The following is a 27,103-nucleotide window of genomic DNA, read 5'->3' as shown; positions in this document are numbered from 1 at the left end:
CCCCCCCCCCCCCCCCCCCCCCCCCTTCCCATCGTCTCTCTTCCTCTTTTCTCCATGGAGAAAAGGGCTAACGTAAATCGTGACTCTTTCAACGTCAATCCCTGAAAAGCGCGCGAGATGGATCTTATACATTTCCGACAGTCCGGGACTTACCTCGGAACGTTCGATTTCGATATCCCGAGCGCACACCCGGAGAAATCGATAGCCGGTCGCCGAATCGACGGCAAGAGATCCACTGCTTGCAGTCACGACGATTTATTGGCATCCCCTATGATTCGTGCGGCGAGGTGCGCGGGCATTTCCAGCTACATGTTAATGCCGCTCGTCGCATAATGTTTATGAATAGCTTTTGCGGCGTACCTTCATACATAGCCACGCGCGAATCGAAGCAATTATTCAAATAGAAACGGAAAGGAAACATAAACAAACTAATTTGGACATTGATGCTATAAATGCAACATGCATTTTAATTAATTATTGAGGATATCGCGGTATATCGAAAAATAATAATCGCTAAATAATTTACTGATTGATAAAATGCGATTTACGTTAGCCCTTTTCTCCATGAAAAGCTCTAGGGAGAAAAGAGGAAGAGAGACGATGGGGAGACGACGGTGACCTCCCCCCTTGCGATCAAATTGGTGTCTCCTCCAAATCCTTTTTTCGTAGTTTACACGTAAACGTCGTAGTAATTCTTACAATAATGGCAAGTGAGACATTTGAAGAAACTTTCTCGAATGGGGGAGAGATAAAAGGTAAAATGGTCCGCCGTAAATTTCGGCGATCGCGTACGCAGTGTCCGCTGAACAAGTGTCGATAATAGGATCCTACAAGGATCTCTTTTTTTCACCGCGGCCGGTTTAGTACCCACTTTATCACGCGAGGTCGTTTCGTTTCGAGTGGATCATTCTGCATCCGACACATAGACGCAGGTGGGCGCGCTTTATGGCCGATGTTATTATGATCAAACCTCATTGTGTTGGACGTCGTCGGTAATGATGGGATAGCACGTATTATTGTGTCTTTACGTTTCTCTTTCTCTCTCTTTCTTTCCTATCTCATCACTGGCGATGTATATAATAGTCTCTCTTTCATCACGACACATTTGTGTGTAATGACTTGTACTCACAACTTGTAGAACAACCACGGACTTCTCTTTACGATTAATTGTTACATTTTTATGACAATTCTAAACGAAGACACTGAATAATCGATTATCCAAGATTACGTTTCAGCTGATGAATTTCCAATGAATTGCGACACGGCAATTGTCCAAATTTTTTTTAGAAAAATACTAAAGAATATTTACTTTTATAGAATATTAGCTTTTTCCTGTTGCATTCTACTGTAAGACAACCGTTGACGATCACAAAACGATTCAATGTATCTGGAATGTATCTCACAGTCATATAGCTATGGAATTTGTGTGAATAGGTTTTATAACTTTTTTGTTCTTATAATTACGTTATATGTCTTTGTATTTTATTGTTATTAAAATGATTAGTTATAATTCCGTTTGAATTTTGTTGTTTTAACATTGAAAATGATTGGGATCGAAACGTATAATGTACTAACAAACTGTTTGTTTTTTAATAACATAGCATCAAGACCTTGCTTGGCTCGTATAGCCCTATCTTCATTATTGTAACTTTATAAAAGATATTTCTTTTCTCGTAAAATGTGTATAACGCAACGCTCATACATATTTGCGGCCACTTGTTCAATAAATTAGCGTATGACAAACAATAACTACGATTGAGGCGTGCGACATCAATGTGTCATTCATTATGTAGGAAATTTACCGTTATGCATACACCTGTATACTTGATCAGCACGTTAGTAGAATATTTTTAACTAGATGCGTGTGCAATGTGCTAGACGAACGTACATATTCATAGCTGATGAATAACGTGAATATTCAAGAATATAAAATTGGAGTGCTTGCGCTCCACTTACGGCCATGTAAATTTGTCATTCCGTTCATAAATTATGAACTATAACGACACATCAATCGTAGAGTTTGCAATATTGCTGTACATTATCGCAATTACTCAAATAATAGTTACATGTCATGCGTCATCAAACTCAAAATTGACCACCGTTATTTATAATTCTTTAAATTCGACAAACGCGGTGTCAATATCGATCAAATTGACAAAGTCATCGCGTATAAACGTGATATGAATTTAAAAGATTTAATTTTAAAAAATCTCCAACAATCGTACTATAACACGATGCGACGTTACTGTTTAGATAACATTCATCATCTTCACGGAAAAGAAGAATCCGGAAGAATCTTTTTATTCTAGCCCTTGACAGAGGGAACGATATTTCATCGGCAATTAAATCGCTCTAATAGTAGTAAAGGAAATTTGTTATCGCAACTGGGTGCGTCGTAGGAAGTTTGCGACACTTACATCTTAAGTGTAAAGCGTGCGCACTGCAGAAAGTTATTATTAGTTTCACAGGAAGGCGTACTTTCCGGCTTGGAGACGAGCGTAAAATACCGGGAAACAACGTTACGTCGTTTGCAAAGTTAGCATCGTGCGAGCATAGCACATACATAGCACTTCCCTGAACGGAGTGAGAAAATTGTAGAATTTCGATCCATCATTCGTATAACGTTCCCGTTTCGTTTCTCTCTCGCATTCTCGACTCGGCTCGAGCCGAGATGACGAAGGTCTGGCATAGCCATCAGAATTTACCGTCTCGCGGCCGACATTATCCGCGACGACGAAATACGTCATTTTTCGGAAAGCTAACGCGTATATATATATACGTTTAGCAGAACATTACCCTCGTTGGCGCGCGCACGCGCGCGAGTTTGTCCACGAACGTTATTTATTGCTTATTCGCTTCACTCCGCGTACGCCGTACGGTAAACAGCACAGTATATATATACGAGAGAGCTGTGAAGTGATGCACACACCTTATTGCATCCAGCGTATATCAGTATGTGCAATTTGTTCTTTCTCTCACAATTAAGTGTGAAAAAATTGGAAAACTTGACCATCCGTTTCCGATAGAACAACTTCCTCCGTCTATTTATCGGCGCACTTAATTTCTGCGGTAATTACCTTATCGACGTTCGTTTCGCTCCCGTTCGATTAAAAAAAAAAAAGAAAAAAAAAGAAAAATAGAAAACGAGGAAAGAGGCGAGAATACGCAGAAGTTAGCCCTTAGTACGTTTTCACGGTGCGAATCGACGATATTTTCACGTAACCAACCAATTACGTAAATGAAGCCCACTCTTACTACGACGACATTGCTCATTTCTCACTTTACGTAATTACAGTTAGTGCACAAACGTGCCGATCGAAATCTACCGATATCTCTTTGAAAACATTTCAATCTTCCTCTTGTGACCATTAATTCATCCCTTGACGATCTCAATACTGAAGTGCTTCAGAGAAACTGCTTGTTGTTACTCTGATATATCTTGTATAATATTATAAAAGATGTAATATGTTAATTTAGCAATCGACTTTTTTCAACGATAACGCAACGAATATATTAATACAAGCTTTATATAATACAACACTTGGCGAATACAGACAAATATATCGAACACAGATTTTACGATAATTATTCCAAGGTAACTCTCTAAACATTATATGCAGGAGAGTCAAAAGACGAGATAGGATCGGCCTTCATAAACTTCGATATCTCATAGGATGGTTTCCATTCGAGCCTCAAGTACCCTTATGACTTCGTTGTGTTGGTAAAGGTTCTCATTGTCACGCATTCCTACGTATGCCGCAGCTGTTGTTGTTCACCCGTATTAAGAGATAGATTTACATGAGTAAACATGTTAAGGTCTTGAGTCCCACTTACAAATTGAAATTAGAATCAAGTCTGGGAGTATCTGAATAATCTGAATGCATTAAATGTTAAAGGACCACGTAAGCATATATATATCAAAAGCGATTTCTGTATAAAGTTTTAATTTGTATAAAAATTATAATTTAGAGAAAAAAGAGAGAGATTTGACTATTGAATTTAATTACAAAATACGAATATTATATATAGAGACTTCTAACGTATCTTTTAGTTATTATATATTATGATATATATTATATAAAAATATATAATAAAAATATATGAATTAGGCAATTCATATCACACGATGCTGCTAAATTGCTGTATATGTCAATAAAAGATTGGATAAATTGTAAGTTCAGAGCTACACGAACAAATGAGCATACGGAAATCAAATCTCAAACGGAAGCTGTTTATCAACTGAATTTATGATGACATTTAGGACATGAGATAAGCACCTCGTTTTCATGAAAAAGCCTTAAAATTCGGAGTCCGTCGAGCTTTCACCATCGTCCTAACATACAAGGGTGATGATTCTACAAGCGCAAGTACTCGCAAAGTTTATACGCCTCTACGTTACGGAGAAGTTATGTGTCGAGGGCTCTGGGGAAAATCATATTTCTACACGTATTCGCCGACATTCATGTTGAAGACATCAAAATAATCCTTTTAAACAACGACAGGAACCGTATACCCTCGAGGCTGATGTTATCCTTATTCTTTCAGACTTCATAAAAGTATGTTACGTCTAAAGTAAAATTTTATTTTACATCGAGGTATCCTGTTTCCTAGACTGTACGTCACGTTTCCCAGATTACATTTCATTCGTTCGGAAAGTCGTGGATGCAATAATTGTTCTATTTTTTTTTTTTTTTTTTACAAAACTAACAGATGTAATAAATTTATTATAATACAAGCTGTATTACTTATCGACGTAGACATCCTCGCATTTTTTTCACGTTTAACCGAGATAATGTTTATCATCTTTAAGGTAAAATCCCGATTTTGTGGTACTTTAGCTCATACAAATTTATTCCGCAAAATTTATCTTTTCTCAGAGAGTGCCATGGGACATGGCGAGGCAATTATTGATTAAGAAAGGTGATAAATCGCGTGCACAGCATGCAATGTATACTTACTAGTAGCGCTGACAGCTGGTCCGATGACTGAGTACTTGGGGTTCCCTGTAACGGCTCCTGGGACCTTGTCCGGCTCTGAAACACATTATTGTAATTATCTCCAGAATATACAGTGCCGTTAATTACAACAGGGAGTCGCGTATGCAATGGACCGCAGCCAATCTACCTAGTACAAAGGATCTATCCGTATGATTCATCGTCTTCTAAATACATTAGATTGTATTCTTGTTGAGAATGAGAACAGTAGCGCTTAGATTTTGTGAAAATATTGATTGAACGTCGGTATTAATTCAAAATTTGCTAAATGCTCGTCATTGATATGATGATCAATGGTATTATTAACAATAATGCAATGTAAAAATATAAATGTAAAAATATAATATAATATTGTCAAAACTCAGTTATCATATGATAATCAGTATCATATATTTATTTATCATTTTATATATATTGTATATATCTATTAATGACAATGTCGAAAAGTATAATAATAACAATAGGTAAAATCAAAGAATAATTCAAATATGTCTGAAAAAGTTGAATGGTTTGACTAGTTACCAAGTAAGCAAAGAAGATTCCATATTAGAGTAATATAAGCTTTCTCGCTAGGTGTTACAGTTTGTTGGAAAGCTGCACGATCTTCCTTGCCGACCGTGAAAAGCTTCAACGTTACCGGAAAGCTTCGCAAAAGCTCTGTTTCATGGCGCTTTCATATATGCTTTAACATAGCGACGCGTTATGTTGAGCTTTTGAACTTCAAACTACAATACCGACCGACAATACTTTAGTATATACTTTGATAATTTAATGTTATCAACTAAATTTTCAATAACATAATATATAACTTCTTTTTGTACTGTAATCATTTTTTTAATCGAACTATATTTATGTCTATCAAGAATATAAGAGAAATAATTTAATGAAGGTACAAGAATTGTATGTAAATCTTTACGTTTTCGAAACAAGAATTTTCATAATAATATAATATTGAATAATCAAAAGAAATTTATAAAAATGAAAAAGTTTGATTAATGCGAATTTGTTAATTTTTATAGGAACGATAAATTGCTGTGTTAAATGAAAAAGATAGATAAATTGAATCCAAACACATAACGAAATCTAAAAGATATTTCTACAACTATTTCCCAGAATACGACGTAAGGCAGTGGATAATTTAATGGCTCGTCCCATGACTTTAGGGACTCACCTGAGTGGAAACTTTATCAATGGCCGCGGTCTTACACATCGTAGGAGATGAGACGGTGCCGAAGAAAGAGGAGTGGCGGGATCGAAGGATGTTCAGAAGGGTGAATTTTCGTGATGTCGACAAGTAATCGTCGTTCGTTACTGACCAGGATGCAGCGCATCGTCCAATGGCTGGAATTGAAACATCGCCTTGAAACCCTGGCCCGGCCATTCGGAATTAGCGACGAACTCAACGTAGAGACCTGGTCCTGTGCTGAGTACTTCCACTTCCGTTCCCTGGTTGCAGAGCACGGCTATTGTAGGCGCCCCTGAATCCGTTCCGTCGTGCACCTTGATTAAATCCGCTCTATTCAGACAACTGTAACAGAACAAGCACATCGTTTTTCGTTAGAAGCAACTTATCGGTACATTACTTTCAGATTAATCCGCTTTAAAAAAATTAATTGATATTAGCGCTGTCAAGAAGTATAGAAATAAAGAAATTCAATGATAAAATCCATGTTAGCATAATTTTGCTATTTTAATGTTGTTCCCTAAATCAAAGAGCGTATAGAGAAATCTTACTTTATAGAAATTTACCTCCATATAAAGATTTAAATTGCGAAATGGGATGCGCAAATAAAGAGAGAGTCCTTGAGATTCTCGGCAACGAAGGTATGTTAAGTTCGCTTTGAGTTCTGCGGCTCCTCTAGATAACACGCACTAGAGGGAACGGGATCGAAAGGGAAGACAAAAGAGATGAGAGGTAGAACGAAGCGAGACAGGTTCAATGGGGGTTGAAGGTGAAACTGTAAAGAGTGTACAGTGACAAAGGATGGCATCGTCGACAAGACGAGCTGTGGGCGCTAAGCCAAGGAGAGAGTCTCGACGCGACCAACGATTCGTTCCATACGTGTACGCGAACTACTCAACTCGATCGAACCGAAGAGGGGTATTACATCTTCGATGCCTTCAGCCTTAGGAATCGTGCGCTACATCGACGGGATCACTGATTCGATCGATTTAAAGGCTTGATCGATAACGGTAGACGGGATAACCTTATTACTTGCACGGGTTAAGCAATTACGTTGGCAGAGAAAGATTATCGTCGGAAGAACCAGAGATTAAAGAGCCACCCCTGTCCCGCCTATTCGTTCCGCTTCCTTGCCTCTGAACCTACACGTGCGACTTTTGACCTCACTTACACATGCACGATAACATCATTCTTTACTGATGTAATGCAGTGAGATATTGTGTATCTATGGCGAATCTCAACAGAAACATGAGAATATTTTCAATCGCCGACTTTGGATGAGCATTATAATAAGTAGACGCAAATCTCAAATCTGTTTAAAACAATCAAATTGAAAAGTTTAACTATGAAGTTAGTGGTGCGCGTAAGTGAACTCAATGCGAAGGCAAGCAAATCCGTCTATCAAAGTTAATCTAGCGTAGCATCGCGCGCTCGAAGTGTGTACACGGAATTCTTCAAGTGCCCAACAAGATTTACTTCGGGCTATCACCGACTCCATTTTGCTCTCGATTTTATTCGTATTCCGTCTACTATGTCTCAGTGGCTATTCCATGAATATCGTTAAAGTAGCGTTTACCTTTGGAAACTTGAATTCAAGCGTGAAAGCACGTTGAAGTATCGAATGGCGGTACAAAGAACCGCTCTACATCTTCCTTTCCTTTTTATTAAACTTTTCACAAGTTAACGTATATAGTAAAGGATTATTCATTACTTATATCCATATAGGAAGGGATTATTGATACTGTCGATATTACATCAATAGTTCCCTCAACTATAACTTTATATGAGCGAACGAGTGACGTATATGCGTGCTATAAGCGTGCATTCGGATAGAGTAGAAGTGTATCGAGTGCTGGATGGAGGAGTCTCTCGGTATCCATCAGCACCATTCACGATAATATCCGAGTGCATCTGACGGAGCGGCTTAACGTTGATATATGGAGGCATTTCTCAGCTCTTACCCGAGCTCTTACAGATTTTTACCACCAGTCTTGGAGGAAGTGCCATCGGCCACGATATAAATTAATGCAATCGATCGTAGATTTGTAGACCGTATTTCGCCTATCGCCTTTCAATTCAACGAATCTTTCTTTTTCTCGCGTGCTATGTTTAATCGAGAATACTGCGATTATAATATTCAAGTTGACATATTTATCAAATTTCTCTCCTAAATCAACACTTTTCTAATTGTAAAAAGCCCAATTCGACTGACCGTTCTGCAAATATAAAATAAAACTTCTTTTTTTAATTATTATCACGTTATTGATTTCATTTACTAAAAAATAATTAGCGTTGTGTCGATGTTATTTGGTCAGGTTGAGATATTCTCTTCTGATTTCACGTTAAAGCATTCATTCGCTGTAACCACTTCATATAAATACGTCAGCGTAGAGTTAATATTGAGTCTATTTATCTTGTTATACAAATACTATTGGATTCATCGGCATTCATGAAAATATGAATGAATCCAATTAATTTTTACATTACATTAAAGAATAACAAATATTATTGTACAAATATTATTAGATATTATATTGTATTACTGAATGTAAACACGTTTTTATTACAGATGTATAGGATTGGATGCGTAAATTATTGGAAAGTTGTCCCAATATTTTTAGAGTGAATAAATTACCCGGTGCTACGTGTAAATTAATTATTTAAAAATTGCAAATTTTGTCATAAAAATAAGTTTTTGCTGCATTGGCAGCAAATTGCTCGTGAATCACTATGTTACTGGACCTCGATAGAACGTGCGAAACAGAATATAGAGTGAAGTTTAAATGAGATTTGTGTGATGCCAGTTTCAGGCTCATAAAATAAAACTATTGCTAAATAAAGTACAAAGCTTAAAAATTTAGACGGTAATATGCGTCTGAAAAAATATACATAATTCTTTCAAATATTTAAACAAGTTTTAATATTAATTTCTTTTCTTCCCCCATATACTCAGCGTGAATATAACATCTAGTGAATATATAATTCAATTATAATATTTATATACAGCATATAAAAGTATATAATTTTATAAAAAAAATAAAATTATTTTGAACATTTCGCATAAACCCGGAGTTATTTTCAAGTTGATATTTTCTTTCTATTTTCAACTATGTTGCTTTCATACTGAGATTTATGTAATAGTATAATGCGATTTGAAAATTGCTTATTATTCATATCTCGTTGCACTCGCTGTGTAAATTATATTTGCTTTCGTATTATTTGAGCCAACCTCATTGTATAAAATTTTCTCAATTTTCTCAGATTTCATGAGCGCGTCACATTTCTTATACTCATGAGATATATCTAGTATTTTAAAATTGTTTTTTAAAATTGTATTTAAATTAAATTTTCTTCAATAAGTTATTTTAAAATGATCGTTCAATCTTGTTAAAAAGTTATTATTTCATAAAAAAATCAAGTAAAAATTTCTAGATCTTATCTTGATAATATTTCACCATTTTTTCCACAATTTTCAATCACAAAATCATCGATTTTGATTTCCGAGTTCAAAGTTAAAAGGTCACTAACGGAATGAAATTAAGGGAGCTCAATACCGAATTAGGACAGAGTTCGAGGATTTATCAAGGATTAACTCCTGCACGCTGCAACTGCGAATCCCCAGGTACCTCTCGTTTCTCCAAGTCGACCTCCCAATCACCATTCTCAGCTCTAAGTCTTCGCGCAGAGAGGAACTTTATGTGGGTTAAGTAGAATCGTGGTCCACGCCGTATTCAAAGGATTTAGAGGTCAGGTGTAACTGGCACACACTACAGGATTTAAAAAGAGAATTTCCGTAAAGGTACGCTATCGCTGTCAAGTCGAGATCGTATTGCGGCGAAGTTAATTACAACGAGAGGTGAAATTCGTATAGCTGGATTTAAATCTTTAACAAAGATAGAAGACCGTAGTTGGGTAGAATACGTCGTAAATATATCTTGATAATAGCCCTCGTAGGCTATATATGAAGTTTACCGAGTTACCATATATAAAAATATGAAAAACACGAGAGAGAGAGAGAGAGAGAGAGAGAGAGAGAGAGAGAGAGAGAGAGAGAGATTTTGCAATGTAGTTTAGGTAAAAAATATAGGACTTGCTCGAAAAAAATATTCTGATCTTCAGTGCGTGCACACAAAGTCCAAGTTTGTCACACTCTCAATGGTACTAACTAGGGGAATAGACAGGAGAATCTATGGCAGCTAGCTTGAAAGGATTGGTAGTCAAGCTTGCAGTATTACTGCCTGGCAGATTTATGTCAGTAATATCTGAAGCATTAGCAGTTTGACATATTGGCGATCGTAAAATTTGGAGTCGCGCGCAGGAAGAGGCTATCTCTCATTCATAGACTGATAATACATCAGATCCCTTCGGGTCGGCGAGCGCGAATATGTATCTGGTCTTCCGCTGATTTGCATGCCGCAAGTACACGGAACGTCAAGCCCCGCATACCCTAAGTACTCAAGAACAGTACCGATCGTGGAAGACCAACTCACGAACGTTCTTCGTGTAATGTAACGAGATATATCTGACGAGACCGCGATTATTCTCGGCACGCGCATGAAACGCTCATAAAACGTAGGAAGTTCAATACGTACGTAGCAGTGTTCAAATTACAGCAAACCCGTCCGTCGATCGATCGTTCATTCGCTCGTATTCATTGGTCAACGTGAAAAACATGACTACCCAAACAAGCTCTTCACTGAATATTATCATTTCATTGAAATTTTAAATTAACCTAGATATCTCTCCAAATATATAACTCCAACTCATTCACACATGTGACGTTTTTTTTTTTTTGTATACTTTTAATGCATGGTAACGATAAATTTTTAATTAATAATATAAGAAAAGGAGACTTACTATGTATGAAAAAATTAATTAATACAAACTCGTTTAAATAATAATATTGAAAATGGTTTATTTAAAAAAAAGAACATTTTTTTATATATTTTGAAATTTATTTCAAATGTTGTAAATTTTAAATTTGTAACTTGTGAAATCGATGTTCACAGTGTTACATAATAATTACGCGTAAGTTGACTCTTATCAATGTCGCTCTGATCGTTGCGTACTTGTTTTAAACATTATATGAGTGATATTATTCATGTTCTACAATTCTACTTTAAAGAGTATACGCGCAGAAAAAAAAATTGGAAGGGGACAAAAAAACGGAGAAGTAAAGAATAAGAAGAGACATGAAAAAGACACGAATCTTTGAAACTATTACAGAGCTTTTCGCGTGTCTTTCATCAGCAAGGATGAGTCAGCTTCAACAGGACTCTGCAACGTCTCTCGGCAGCGGCGACATCGCTTACGACGCAACGCCCACAGTCATTACTGCACCTCGGCAAACATTCAAACGAGTTCGTTTGATTAGTTTAATGGTTCGTTTGGCTTTACTCTTCCCTAAGTGTCGAATCTCTATCTCGCACTATCACAGCCCAAATGTTTTACCTAGCTGGCCGAGCCAATCGACGTCAATTATCTATTCGTGTCGTCATCTAGTCGATAAAATCCCCAGATAGCGCGGAATAACTTTTACGATTGCTGTGAGTGCAGAGACATTTTAGCGGAATTAAATCAGGACAATTTAAAGGATTTGATTTGCCGTAAGTTGCAGATATCCGAAGAGAGAACAACAGATCAGATAACGCTCACGTATATTTTCGTTGGTTTATTATAAATGTCAATTACGGAATTAGATTTAAAGGTGGTAAATATATTAAGAGAGGATAGACGACTTTATCGTTCGCGTAAATCTTTCTCTCCATTGCGTGCTTAATCCATCTGCTGGCTATTACTGGCGTACTGACTGACGTACACTGTTCGAGCTGTATCAAATACACGAGGCTGTATCGGGAAAGAAAGTTTTAAATAGAAAAGTTTCGTGCTCTCTCGTGATTCTGATATTCTGCGTCTCGTTAACTCTTAAACGTTAATAAGTAACAGGTCGTAATTCACAATTAGCGTAACGGAGATTTGCTTGGTACGAATCTTTAAAATTTATCACATATTCCAGAAAACATAAAATTCCAAATACATAAAAGCTCCATCGTAAGAAAAGTACCTTGTGCTTAAGTCTTAAGTGGTTAAGAATGACACAATGGCGACATGCAGATTCTCCTGCTACTATAGATAACTAATAGAAAGACATTTGCCTCGCAATACCTCCAGTTTCAATGTTAATTGATTCTAATAAATACTCCTTATCTTCAAATTTAAGAAAACTCTCTGTCCTGTAAATTTTATTTTTAAATAAAAAATTGATCATTCTCGTCTCGCCTCTAACAAAATTAATTAATTTATGTCATAATAAGATATTTTCAATTTTGTTCAATATTAAGGAAAGAACATCGCGATTAACGCTCGTAAAACCAATGAAATTTGTTGCCAAAGATATAAAAATGTATTCGTTTTCAGCAGTAACGATTGAATATTCTCGTAATTCCAACTTGAACCATTTTTTCTTAAAACTCCGCGAACGGATGTTGCGCCTTTGGCGATCGTGTACGTGTGCACACACATATATAAGTGTGCACAGACGCGTCTTAAAGTTTTTAACAGCCCCGCGGCTTTCATTACGTGTCTCGTTCGAGTTGTAGAGTTATTGATCCTGAAAGTGCAATGGGAATTAGGAGGGACTTTGAAGCTACTGAAATATCCTAAATACACGTAAAAAGCATGACGAAATGCTCGATATTCTTTCAAAGATCTAACAAACATCTAACGTAACATCAGACTAAAATTAATATAAAATAGATAAAAATATAGTTGAGCAAATTCTTGAAACACGTTTGAATCCGCGTGAAATAAAAAGCAATATGTATGAAGTTATGACGAAGTGTCCGAACCAAACTATCCTTATCACACGAATGGAAAGCCCCACTATTTGAACACGTCTCCACGTCCGCGTACTCTATTATGTCCACCCGAATATCTCTCTCGCGATTTCGGTTACGTGCTGTTTTCAACACGCCGCAACAGTTTCAAAGTTTTAAATCGACAGGTCGCACCATCCTACCAGCCGACGGGGCTTAATGGCGCATCTTTTACATAAACGAGGCAGCCCGGTCATACTTGGTGAATTCACGACTTTGATCCCTCCCGCTAAATCTCCTCAGCTTTTTCTCTTTCACAACTTGCAGAACTCAATTTCTATCCAGGATATGCGAAGAACGTACGGCAAACTTTTTCCCACGGATGCACCGAACGTTGCTCCTGCAAATCTATCAACTCCGGGATGCGCCGGAAGGAAAAATTTGTAAACCATTTATGATGGAAAGAAATTTTAAAACGGTACGCTTGGAAAATGCCTCGAACAAAATAATGCAATCTCTAATTTATCGCTTCGCAATTTACTTTTCGTTATCGTTTGTCATTACTTCTTATCGTTTGATACAATGCGTATATCAGATTTTTCAAATTAGAAAATAAAAAATATGAACATGATACTCACCTCAGATCTCCTTTCTGCAGAGAAATCTCTTCAAAGACTAAACGGATTCTCTCCTTCAGCCTGGAAGGAGTGGAAATACGATTAAATAAATAAGTTACTCTCTGTGCATGCGTTTTTCTAGATAGATACGTTATAACGCCACTTGCTACTGTATAAAGGCCATTGTAAACGCTACATAACTCGCAATATTAAAGCTTGCATTTTTATGAATACGGAAATATTATTACATGCATTTTTCGTCCAAGCGGTACTGCAGGACGGTTATACTACACGCGCGCGGTTTATCTTGTTCCCCGCGGTACTAATGAAACAAGATGGGCGAGAGCTGTAATTAATTTCATTATAAGCGCACCTAGCGCATGAATTTGTTAAAACGACGTCGACGCAAACAGCGACGAAAACGGCGTCGGTAGCGGCTGTGAACAATGTGACGTGAATCTTTTTGCGCAAAAAGATTAATAACTAAATGTGCCAAAAAGTACCTTTATATGTATATACGATAGAAATACTTTATATACTCGTATAAAAAATATGTGTACCCCGTTGGAAGGGAGATTGACTTATAGCGACGACATAGCGTGACAAAGGCCGTCGAGCCATCGAGAACACTGTAGGTAGTATGTTAATATAGAGCGAGTGTCACGAATGCCTAACGGATAGACTGCATGCGTGTACACGTATGTATACGTATCCGCTGGCTTTATTATAGCGGCTGGCGCATAGTGGCCGGCGCGACGTTGCGTTGACATAACTGTTAGACATATAGGGCTGCACACGCTACTTTGATACAATTACTGTAATTAAGCAGCAACCCACAATACTACGGAAATCATATCTGCGCGTACTGGCCTGGCGCCGCGCGATTAAATTCATCACGATTGAGCGACGTTCTGATTCGACTCCGTTAACTATTTCCTTTGATCGTTGTACATATATCAGACATCCACGGAAGTCAATGAACCGTGTAACAATACGCCAACTATGACGTTTATACAATAGAAACGCAAAACTAGAAATTCCATAAATAAAGGATAAATAAGTAAACTGGATATTCTCTGAAACAAATTACGGGAGAAAATATGTTTTTTTACGTACGTATATCCTGGAAAATTAATACTACCGCTTGTGTGTTATCATTTTGTCGGTTAACATTAGGTTGCATGGGTTGCATTTTCATATGCAAATCGCTCGAGAGGTCTAGTCTCGGTGTTGTTTCGTGTGAAACCGGTTAGAGAATAGCAATGCTTCCTGCGAGAGATCATGCCAAGAACTTGTTGGTTTTTCCCCCGTTAGTTGGGCGCGAGTAGCTTTTATACCGCTGCACTGCGAAACGGCTTGCGACAGAATGGACGTAAACTTTTGGCTGCTACGTAACACGGAACCAAGATGAGGAACGACGAAAGTTGAGATGGGTAGGAAGCCAGAAAATTTTCAATGAGAAAACGCGATAATATCAAAATTCAACATGACCTAGTCATCTAAAACCAGTATACCGAGTTTTACAATTAATGATGTACGCGAAATTACTTTAATTATTAGCCACAGGCCACTATGCCACTTTTTAGCGTAACACATTTACGAGGGGGTAACCACTACTTGAAATATTGTCCCACTGATTACATGATTTCATTTGCTTTTATATAATTTGTCTGATTACAAATAATTGTTTTCACTACATATGAAGTTATTTGGTAAAATAGACGATTTTATTTAATATTATACAATGATTTCTCATGGTTGCAAATGTAATTACCGGATTATACATAGAGATTTCATATGAATTTTATAATGATTTCGAGGACTCTATCCCACGATCACATCAAGAAATTACACCCTCGCATATTTATGGACAGAAATCATTAAACAATCGTGCGATCCGGCTAATGTTAATAATTTAGAATGATTGCGTTTTTTCTTGATATTCTTCTCAACTGCGTCCCGTATGTAGGAAAGTAATGCTATGACACACAGAGCACGCCCCTTCCGATTCGAATCTCGTCGTGCAAATAATAACAAGCGTGCGTACAATAGACCGTTACGATACGTTCGGGTCATGGCTGCGTCAATGTAAACAATAATAGGCCTGTTCTTTTTGGCTGAACTTTTGCACTAGTTCATCTTTCTTCCTTTTCTCTTCAGGAGGCGCGCCGTGCTACCGTATGTGTTATCGCCACCAAGTTCAACGGAATTCTGTGTTTTTTTGACTTTTTGAATAAACGATCTTTCGCATAACATGCGGTTTGCTTTTCAAATGCGTTAATATAACCCTTAATACATACACTTTTGGGTCATTCGTGTCCTGCGCATTTTTTTTCTTTGAAATACTAAGAGTACCTGCTCAAATACAGGTCTTTTTTTCTATTCCTAAAAAAAGTTTGGCTAGAGAAAAAGTTTTGTGCGTTGCCGGTCTCAATTCATGTGTATCCTTTAACTAGAATAACTCCGAAGTTTACCTCTGCGTCACAAATGACCCATCGTGTGTACACAGTGTACATTTTTTGTAACTAACAAAATTTTTATTTTTTCCTTTATTTTCAACTAATAGCGTTTTTCACTGGCAGAGCTGGTGCACACTCAATGTACTTTAAAACCGTTACATAAATCGACATAAAGATGTACGTTTAATAAAAATATAGAAACGAATTAAACCGCGAAATCCTCATTTTATTATGATGTTTGATAAAATTTATTAATTGAGATATCTCACTTTTACATTCATTGTTAGATTAAGTTAGTGAACAACAGCTTTAATGTGCACTGAACTTTAATGTAAAAACCACTATAATTTTCATTTATATTGCGGGAATATTTCGCAAATTATTAAAAAAAGAATTTAACCTTAGAACAACATATTAGCCCTCAATAAACATATTGGGTTTTGGCATCCTTGTGTTAAATGTCTATAATATTATATATTATGTTTGTTGTCTGTAATATTATAAAAAACATTTTCCTAATAAACTATAAGTTTTTTTCACACAGTATCAATAATAAAATGCATTGGTAAAAATGTAAATGCAATATATCTTCAATGTATAGCATATTATTTGATGCATATAAAAAAAAAAACATTATTTTTAGGTTACTAAATAACTAAATTTTTTGGACAGCCGACACTTGAACTATTTTTTATTTTGTAGTTTGGAATGTCAACTTTAAGATATTGAAACATATTTTTCCTTTAAACATTTTTGTTTCAGAGTTTTACATTTTTGTATAAAAAAAAGGCATTTTTTAATTTTGTTAACTATATATTTAGTTATAATAATTTATATGTAATTTGTTATAAAAATATACAACTTTACAAATACTTTCTAAAGATGTCAAAATATAAATATTGCTTAATAATTTTTATATTTGTAAAAAAGATGAAAATTAATCCAGGTCACGAAAGACCCATCGTGTTTAGTAAGGGTACCAAAAACTAAGGTGTGTGTATTAACTTAATTCTTTTTTATGCAGAGTAATTAGAACAATCATATTAAAAATTACATTACAATCTAATTTAAAAGTGTATGCATATATACAACGTGTATTTATTTAATTTTTAGTTCGCTCGTTTAACAATAATTATATCTTAATACTTTTATGTACAGAATAATGGGATGAATCGATTGGTGTAAACAAAAAAAAAACTTACCTTTTTAACTATACTAACGCAATTGAAAAGCAAAACGCGTATTATACGAGAAATCATTTATTCAATATAAAAAGCTAAAAACAATAATTCGTATTGAATTGAATTTGATGGTGACAACGAACGCGACATTTACCGTTCATTGTTTACGTCGGCGCGGCATTGGCTTTAGAACGCGTATCGTAATAGCCTATTTTACATACGCATTCGTTTTGTTATCATTCGCGCGATGAGATTCGAGTCGGTCGGAAGGAGCGTGCTGTGTGTGTCATAGCATTATTTTCCTATGAGACGTGGTGACGCGGTCGAGAAGAGTATCAAGGGAAATGCAATCGTTCTAAATGATTAATACTAGCCAGATTATATATATAGTCGATTACTTAATGATTTCTGTCCATAAATATGTTACACGATAAAAAGCGATACAGTAGTCTATGGCCAATCGATCATTTGCTTTTTCTCACGTTAAAGTGGCAAGTGGACTACACTGTGTTACCTCTTAGGTCATTCGAAAACTCACTTGAACGTCTTAATGCGTCATTCTATCTTTAAAACAAGGATAAAATGACACTCGGGCACTCGGGTAAAATCTCTAAATCTAAACGCAGTCTAATTATTGTGCGTAATGCGTAGTTATGTTCAGTAAACGAATTTCACTGCCGACGTTTCACAAGCGCATTGAGATTATTCGAGATATCGAGGCTATTAATTCTTATCAAAGCGGTTATTTCGCACGATATTACTTGCCTGAGATCGAAACAGTAGGAGATGGCAATTGATGGCAATTTTCACATTTGAGAGCTTTGTGTCGATTTAAATAAATTACTTTGCTCGATATAAATAGGATTATTATCGGATTTGAATAATACGCGAACCGGTGCTTGGAGCGATTTGAAAATAACGAGAAAGCACGGCAACTGATTAATGATACATGTAGTTTGAGATTTGTGTTCTAAATACGTGCATGCCAAATTTTGTGATCGTATATTCTCGAACGGACTTAACCGACGCAACGCGGCGCTGCATTCCGAATGTGCGTGAAGTTAGCACCGTTCTGAGTGGAGTTTGCCGTGAGACGCTATTTTCACTATTCGTCAACCATTATTGGAACGTTACGTGATGCAAAAAAAGTCATGTCCGAATCAAGTAGCGTCGTGACTGTCGTGAGTAGAGTCGCGATCAATAAATTGGCCGTGGTTCATTCAACCTCGCATTTCAATTTTGTCGACCGTACAACGTAAGTTTCGTTATACATCAGGGTTTCGTGAAAACTTACTATCGTCAGTTCTCGAAATGTGTCGGTGTGTCGTGCAGGTCGTGCTCGATAAATACAGCCAAGCGAATCGCAGCGTATCGTTCTATCGTTTCTTCGTCTTTTTCTTTTTCCTCGTTTACTTCCGTCGCGATCTGTCGTCGTAGTATGATAAATATGACATGTGTCATTAATATCGGGAGTGCCGTATCAAGTAACGCGCGATCGTCTTATTCTGATAATTAGCGTAAGTGTTAATTACTAAGTTTCCGTGAGTGAGGGAATCTGACAGGAAGAGGCCTGAAAAGCCTCGGGCGATAGTGGAGCAATCATGAGGTGAATGTTTCACTAATTGCAATATTTATGTGGGTGTGTGCGTGTGTGTTATTATAAAAAAAAAAAAGAATCTTTCATTTTTGTTTAATTTCCAATCACTCATTGAGATAATTTATGTAAAAATAGTAAATTTTTATTTAAAAAATTTTACAATTTCTATTTGAAAAACTGAACTTAACTTTTTCTCTGAAATTATATGCATAATTAGGGGAGAGTTGGCTAAGTCGTACCGATGGCTAAATCGTACCTCCATTTTTGTATTTTCTAAACAAAACATTTTTTTTTAAAGATAATAACACTGATGTGACGCTGATAATATGGATTAAAAACTATCATGTTTGTTTTGTCTTCGAGTTATCTGTTTACGAGTGATATTCAAAATTGATTTTGTTCGATGTCTGATCTCAGTTTTGGTATAATTTACCTAAGGTGTTATCAGTACAAGGTGGGTAATTGAATTATAGTGTTATTCAAGGTTATAATTGATATTTAAACTCTTTTCGAGTATAGCATCAAATTAGCAAAATATTTGTAAGTTATGTTGCTATTTGCAAATTTGTAAAAATAGAGGGAGTTGAATAAATCGTACTTGTCGCTGGAGTTTATATTGTACCGGTATGATTTTCGCAAGTGACGCGAGCAGTATGTGGAGGTTACTATTATGATAAAAAAAGGACTACAGTGGACTGGATTCAGCGTGTCAGGTGCTCTAAGTGGTTGCACGAAACCTGTAGGGACAATCCTGACATTTATCAAAACTGTTTAAATAAGCGCTCAAGAAAGTGATTACTTATCAACTATTGAGTCTTTCTATTAAATTTTTCTATTGAGTCTTTCTACTGAGTCTTTCTATTGAATCTTTTCTATTGTGACGGAAAAATCGGACGGTAATTGATTTTATTTCCAAAATTTATTTTTTCAAAATATCTGAGATTTTAATATTCTGAAATATAATGCAATGATAGCTTAAATCAATTTAAGTATTGCTTTTTACTTTGTTTTCTTAAATGAGTTTAAAAAACACAGAGTCTAATTTCTGTTTTTATAATAGAAAAATTTTTATTATACCTACTTAAATATGTATGCTCAGTTTAAATTAAAAATAAATTTATTAATAAATGGGTTTTAAAATTAATTTTGTTTATTTTCCCAGTAAACAAACTGACGTTATTTACCGTCATTTTGACGTTAAACATGTTATTTTAATGTCAAAATGATAAGAAGCAATATCACCTTGTTTGCTACATTAGAAGTACGATTTAGGAACCAGGTGGTACAATTTAACAACCCGGTCTCCAAATCGTATCGAAAGCTACTTTTTTTGAAAAATCTAATTTAAACAATAATTTAATATTTATTTTTGTAATAGTATCGTTTTGTTTTATTGCCAATGAACCAAAGTTATTAATGTAAGTACAGAAATATTCTGATCTCTTTAGTACTTTTGTTACAATTTTGTTTAAACGTAGGGATACGATATAGGCGACTTTCCCCTACAAGTATTTTATGAAATGTTTACTTGGAAGGTAAATAAAGAATTCATTTCGCACAATAATTATTTTTCAGATATAGTTATTGGCGCGAGTGTTAATTATCGAGTTTCTACGAGTGTGGTTTCGAGAATATCTGAGAGGAGGAAGAAACCTGGGAGGTATCGGACAATGGCGGAGCAACCAGGTAAAGTAAGTATCTCACTCTTATACGTTATTTGTGTGTATTACTTGCAGAAAAAAATCCTTAATTCGTGTATAATTTTTAATTACCTACTGGAATAATTTATATTAAAAGTAAAAAAATTTCGCTTTAAAAATTGTTTTAATTTACTTAAAAAACTGAATTAAAATTTTTTTTTAGAGAAGTTATATTATATTATATAATTATTTTATGAAACGGTTACTTCAAAGACAAATAAACTTTTTAGATATTAATTATTTTGTAAACGCAAATGTAATTTGGATTTAATATCTACATATATGTTACAGATAGTTACAACTCCGCTATTGCGCATCGTGTCGGTGAGTCACAAATAATCTTTCATTTAATTGGAGGTAATGAATCTGTGAATCTTACAGATGGACGTAATATTTCATAGATTTGTTTTTGAACGCTGTGTCAAAATGAATACGTTGAATCCGATATGATTGAACGTCCCCCGATACGTTAGATTAAGTGTTAATGAACTGCGAGCAGGATTACAGACAGACTGTCGTCATTAAATGCGTTAAAGCAGTAGATATATGATGACGGCGGAGATTAGCAGCGGAGATGTATTATATATGGATTAGATCCTCCGGAACAGAGAGAGCGCGCGGGCTCAGGAGTAGGTCAGATTAGTTACCTTGCCCGGAAGAGGTAGGAGCACCGGATGTTCTTCGGATAGGAGGACGGGTAGCGCGGCGAATAAAATCGTCCATATTGAGGCGTCGATTGCGAACTGACAAACTCGTGATCGCACATTGTGCCGGGCACCAGCAGACCGTCCATCTCGAATAAACCTGGAACAAAAAGAAGACGAGGATCACGTTACGACATCGTCGACTTTGTGGTCTACTTGTCGACCATGTCCCGACTATCTATCTCTTTTTACTTGTCATTTTGTCAAAGTTATCGCTTTTATCCCAGTTCTTTCTAGCTTGTTAGTTCATTCAATCTCTATATCTGAGACTACTGTTGTAAAATCTGCATTTTCCATATAAAATGTTTGACAAGTTAAAAAATAGTATTGAACCGTTTTTAAAAACAAAAACATGTGACATATAAATTATTTACAAAATACTTTTACACGTTGGCAAAAATTTTGTTTTGTAACTCGTGCTTTTAATTATTTACAATTTTTCATAGAAACTATATATTCTATTGTAGTAAAAAAATCTTCCTAATTGGTGATTTTATTACAATTTTTTTTCTCACTGTTTTGAAAAAGCTATTGATAAACATCAGAACACGTGCAGAATCCTATTTAAAACTAGTCTTTCACGGAAATGGAAATCGAGATGAAATAAAATTAACGATTGCTAGCGTCCTTAGAGCGTGCAAATATACCTACTGAATCCGTTACGTATTGATTAACTAGTGGCGCGTCCCACACTCCTTTCAAAGGCGTCGCCATGGTAAAATTTAACTTATAACTGAGTATCGTTACTTGCTCACGATTAACAAAAATATATAACGATACAATGCACAAAATCGTAGTTAATTCTAATCCTTTTTTTTTTTTCATTTGCGCAGCCACTCGTCTCGTTAGTTTTTGCAGAGTAGCTGCGCACATTTCAAAATAAAACCAAATAGCAACCATGTATAACGAATATTTGTGCAATATAACTATTTCGATGTAACGTTTGGGACTATGTACAAATATCTCGAATACACGGGTTTTAGCGCGATAACGATATCGCCAATACCGACCGATTTTGTTAAAAGCACAGAGAATTATCACCGTTCGTGTGCATACAAAGGACTCGTACCGTTTTTAGATTCCACGATTTCTACGGGATATGTACGGGCAATTACATCCCTGGTTTGCGCAATTCAGAATACTCGAGATCGTTCTTTTGTGCTTGAAACAAAGACGAGAGGAAAAAGCGGTAGTTTCCGGAAGATAAAAAAAACGAACAGGAGGTTGAAGAAGGTCGTCGGCTGCATCTATCTGCTAGTAAAGAGATTTCGTAAAAGAAATGTCGAATTCCAGAACGAATTAATCGTTAACTCGCCCATCGATATAGTCCTATTGTAAGTAATGCGAATAACAGTCAAGAAAGTCCAATATACGTTTGCATTATACTCGATCAATTATCGTGATAAATGGGACCCCGTCGGACTTTATGATATTCGAAGAGCATAATTAGATTATGAAATAATGATCTGTCGACCTCTTCGAATATGCTATCGGCATTGAGATCCGCGAATTAATATAGTATATAATGGAGAGTAAAGTTCATAGATATAGGTATGGAAATAATTTTGTGACAATGAAACTCACAGACATTGTATTTCAATGTACTTCGTATTATTTCTTCTACCGCTAGTTCTCTAATTTTACAATATACGTTTGCATTATACTCGATCGACAGATCATTATTTCATAAACTAATTATGCTCTCCGAATATCATAAAGTCCGACGAGGTTCCATTTATCACAATAATTGATCGAGTATAATGCAAAATAATTATACATATATATATACAGAGAAAGAAATACTTGTTAGAAATCATGGAGAATTAAATTGAATGAATTTTTAATTTAATTATAATTAACAGAATACTTTTTGCATAAAACAAAGCAGGTAAAATTAATCAATGTGAATCCCCGGGGAAAGCAAATTTTATTGCATCATACTATCGTTCCAAGTGCACAATAAAACACACATGAGGATAAGACATAAGAACCGCAATTTCATCCGCCATCAACATTAATGGGATAATTTCGAAATATATATAAAATGTAGATCTACTTATGTCATTCCTGTTACAAATGATTTAAATTCTCGCAAGACTCGGTCTATCCTTTCCATTTCAGATTTCAGATATCGAACAAAATTATTATCTACGTTTCAAACTTTAATCTAAAAAGACATAATCGAGTAAAAAAATTCTAATTGCTTAAATAATATTTCTACTCGATATTCATTAATACATTTCATCGTGCCTGTGCAGATAATAGTTATAATATCTGTTCTCTCAATAATGATGAATCCAAAAGAAATACAAAACTTTACTTCATGGAAAAATAGTGCTCTTTTACCGTTGTAAATTAGAAACTTTGATTAATTTCATTCAATTTTTAAATACACTTTTCCTTCCACGTTCCCGTCATCCTTCTTCTCGGGGTTTAAACGAACTATTCGAAGTTTAGCGTCAGTATATTTTAAGATAGAACTATATATGATCGATTTTACACACACACACACACATTTATGCGCATATAGTATATGGTATATCTCGTGAGGAATCGTACGTGTGCCGGACGCTTGATGTCGTCTTGATATCCGATGTCACGTTGCGATTTGCGAGCAAGTGTGGTTTACACGAAATAATAGAAAATAAAGATCAGTAAAGGATGTCAAACTACTTTGGTTTTTCATAAATAATATGACAAAAAATTAATAAACGACAACCAATCAAAATACTCATGAGAAATATCTGTAGTTTTCGTGTATTTGTTTTTATTTTTAAGTTACATTTATTTTTTCCGATTGAACAATTATACCAATTTTGTTTCACTTTTAAATTCATTCCAACCTTCAGTAAAGCTCTTTTTATAAACCGAATTCATAAATGGTGTAGCGCACAACGTTCTTCACGAAAATTGTATGGCACACTTAATGACGTCGGTTTTCGCTCACAATGTCACGTTGCAGATTGCAGGAACGTTCTGTCTTGTTACGATAGAAAGCGGAGTATTAGAGAAGCAAGAAAAGCAAAACATTATTATCAAGATAATAGATTTTGATATACTTTTAACATTGAATAATTCTATTTCCAATAACATTCACAAAACAAAAGTATATAATATAATGAAAAAATTTCAATTGCATTTTATGTAAATTATATGCTATTTTTATATTTCTTTTGATAAATGAAAGCAAGCGCTTATTTTGTCAGTATTGTATTTGTACTATTGTAACGTTAATCTATCGAAAGACGAATAAGATATCTGTCATGTGTGGTTGAAATTAACGACGTGATTTTCCGATATACACACATGTGTTTAATGCGCGCCGTACTCTCGACACTGATTTATTTCAAATTTTTGCGTTATCGGGAAAAGCCGTGCATACGTTTGAATTATGAAACAGCTCCATCGGGATACCAGTCCCAATTACGAGTCTAGTGGCAAGTCAAAACTCTCTCAAAGTCATATCTCACGTTGGCCTGGAATTACGATCACGTAGTTTTAAAATGGTGCACAGTATGTTTAATTTTCCCACGTTTTTTTCTATTATTGCATTTTTTATGTGTTACTGTTACAAATTAATGTTCTTCACCGAATAAAATACCGACATTAATACTTTTTCACTATAATTATGAGATTTTTTTTCTATATTTTTCGTAATTGTGATTCGTCGAGCTTTTTTTATGAAACCACATATAATCTACATTAAAACATTTTTTCTAATTAATAAAGCTCGTGCAAGAATGATAAATTAAAATCCCTACGGAAGTATAGGTATGTCGATGTTGGCATCGTCGATTTCCAATTTCGCGCACTTTTATTTCCCACGCGTACACACGCTAAGCTTCCGAGGGCGAAACCGCGTACCGACAGATCTTATCTGAATATTTTATAGACCAGCCCGCGCCGGAGGTGACAAGCATAGCCTGGTGCTGATGCATAAAATTTCACATCCTCGGTCATTCGCAGGTAGGACAGAAATAAAAAAAAACAGAAGCGTATTCTCTAGGTGACATTACGTCTCAAAGTTTCGTTCGGAGATATCTCGCTTGAATAATGCTGGAATTTGAGTCGACGTTTTTGGAGCTTTCAATGCATTTTGGTCAATAAGATGCATCATTCGTTATGGTCTATGCGACAATTTTGCATAATCTTCAATATCTCTATATTTATTTTAACAATGCAATATCAACACACGTAAAAGCTACCGTACAACATTGGCCTGAAGTGATTTAGATTACGTGAAAACAACATATTATATAATTTTATAAGTTACATAAGTTAATTTTATAAATTAATTTTATTTACCAATTTATCAATTTCATAAATAATAATAGTTACAATAAATTCAACAATAACGTCGTATTTAATATTTTAATAGGAAGTTGTGTAATTAATAATCCTATAATCCTGTGAAAAATTATGACTGAGCTCTCTAAAAGTGAATCAGTGTATTATTGCTGACTTCAGTGTTACATTTATAACTGATGTAATCATCAACAGGTTATGATTTTCTGCAGATTTAATCTGTAGAAATCATAACTTCTAAAAATAAATCAGTGTATTATTACTGAAAAACAGTAAATATTCGCTGATGATTACAGTTATAAGTGTAGCACTGAAGTCAGTAATAATACACTGATTCACTTTTAGAGAGAGAATGAAGCGTATTATTACTGAAAAACAGTAAATATTCGCTGATGATTACAGTTATAAGTGTAGCACTGAAGTCAATAATAATACACTGATTCACTTTTAGAGAGAGAATGAAGCCCATAGATTCAATCTTGCCACTTCAAGAGATTTAAGTTCATAAATGAAAAAATATGGAGAGAGAGAGGGGGACAGGGGGGGAGGGAGACGGAGAGAGGGAGGGAGAGAGAGAGAGAGAGAGAGAGAGAGAGAGAGAGAGAGAGAGTGAGAGAGAGTGAGTGTAGTATTCTATTGACGGTCGAGTACAAAAGGGGATCAATAGCTTGCGTTCATTTTCACTACAGCGCACTGGAGATCGTGTACGGCATTTTACATTAGCGTCTTACAGCTACTCTCATCTCGGCGTAATTCTCTTTGACCTCGTCTTTACGTACCGTCTTCTTGATTTCTTTATAACTACGTGAAATTTTCCGCAAGCGTAAAGTCATGCGCGCGAACGTAGATATAAGTATATAAAGTACGAGGGTCGTCTGAAAAGTTTTGAGCCTCATCATGAAGATGGCGTTACTCGTCAAAGCCATTCTGGTATCATAATCGTGATACTTACGAAAGATATCTGTTTAAGCGAAACGAGTCGGATTTTTTGCGTCGATTATATTTGTGTCGTCATTTTGTAAAAATGGAAAAAATTGAATATCGTGCTATAATTAAATTCTTGCATTTGAAAGGCAATACGTCTACGCAAATTAAAGCCGAATTGGACGCTGTTTACGGGGACTCTGCCCCATCATTTGCCACCGAGAAAAGATGGGTAGCTGAATTTAAACGTGGTCGTACCAGCTTAGCTGATGATGAGCGTTCGGGACGGCCAAAGACTGCGGCCACCGCCGATAACATCGAAGAAATTCATCAAATGATAATGGACAACCGTCGAATTAAGATTAGGGAGATAGCAGAGGCTGTTGGCATATCGAAAGAACGTGTTTGTCATATATTGACTGAAGAATTAGGCATGCGTAAGTTAACCGCGCGTTGGGTGCCGCGCTTGCTCACTCTGGATCAAAAACGCATTCGAATGAACATTTCTAAGGCCCTGTTGGAGCGGTTTAAGCGAAACGAGTCGGATTTTTTGCGTCGATTAATAACGGTTGATGAAACTTGGGTCCACTACTTCACTCCTGAAACGAAAGAAGAATCAAAACA

General features: G+C 35.6%; 1 protein-coding gene across 1 annotated transcript in view; it reads right to left on the bottom strand.

Moving 5' to 3' along the window:
• The window catches only part of Sol1 (CUB domain-containing protein Sol1), a gene marked incomplete at its 5' end in the record, with an annotated part of 234,184 nt that overhangs the window by 116,469 nt on the left and 90,612 nt on the right, over nt 1-27,103 (bottom strand). Inside the window, 4 exons of the mRNA XM_018503456.1 lie at nt 4,959-5,033; nt 6,311-6,522; nt 13,631-13,690; nt 21,194-21,350. Coding sequence (XP_018358958.1) covers nt 4,959-5,033; nt 6,311-6,522; nt 13,631-13,690; nt 21,194-21,350 — 504 coding nt within the window. The remainder of the gene's footprint in view (nt 1-4,958; nt 5,034-6,310; nt 6,523-13,630; nt 13,691-21,193; nt 21,351-27,103) is intronic.

Source organism: Trachymyrmex cornetzi, unplaced genomic scaffold (assembly GCF_001594075.2).
Source record: "Trachymyrmex cornetzi isolate Tcor2-1 unplaced genomic scaffold, Tcor1.1 scaffold157, whole genome shotgun sequence".
Classification (NCBI taxonomy): Eukaryota; Metazoa; Arthropoda; class Insecta; order Hymenoptera; family Formicidae; genus Trachymyrmex; species Trachymyrmex cornetzi.
Note: the sequence above shows the minus strand (reverse complement) of the source record. Positions and strands in the feature narration are given on the sequence as shown.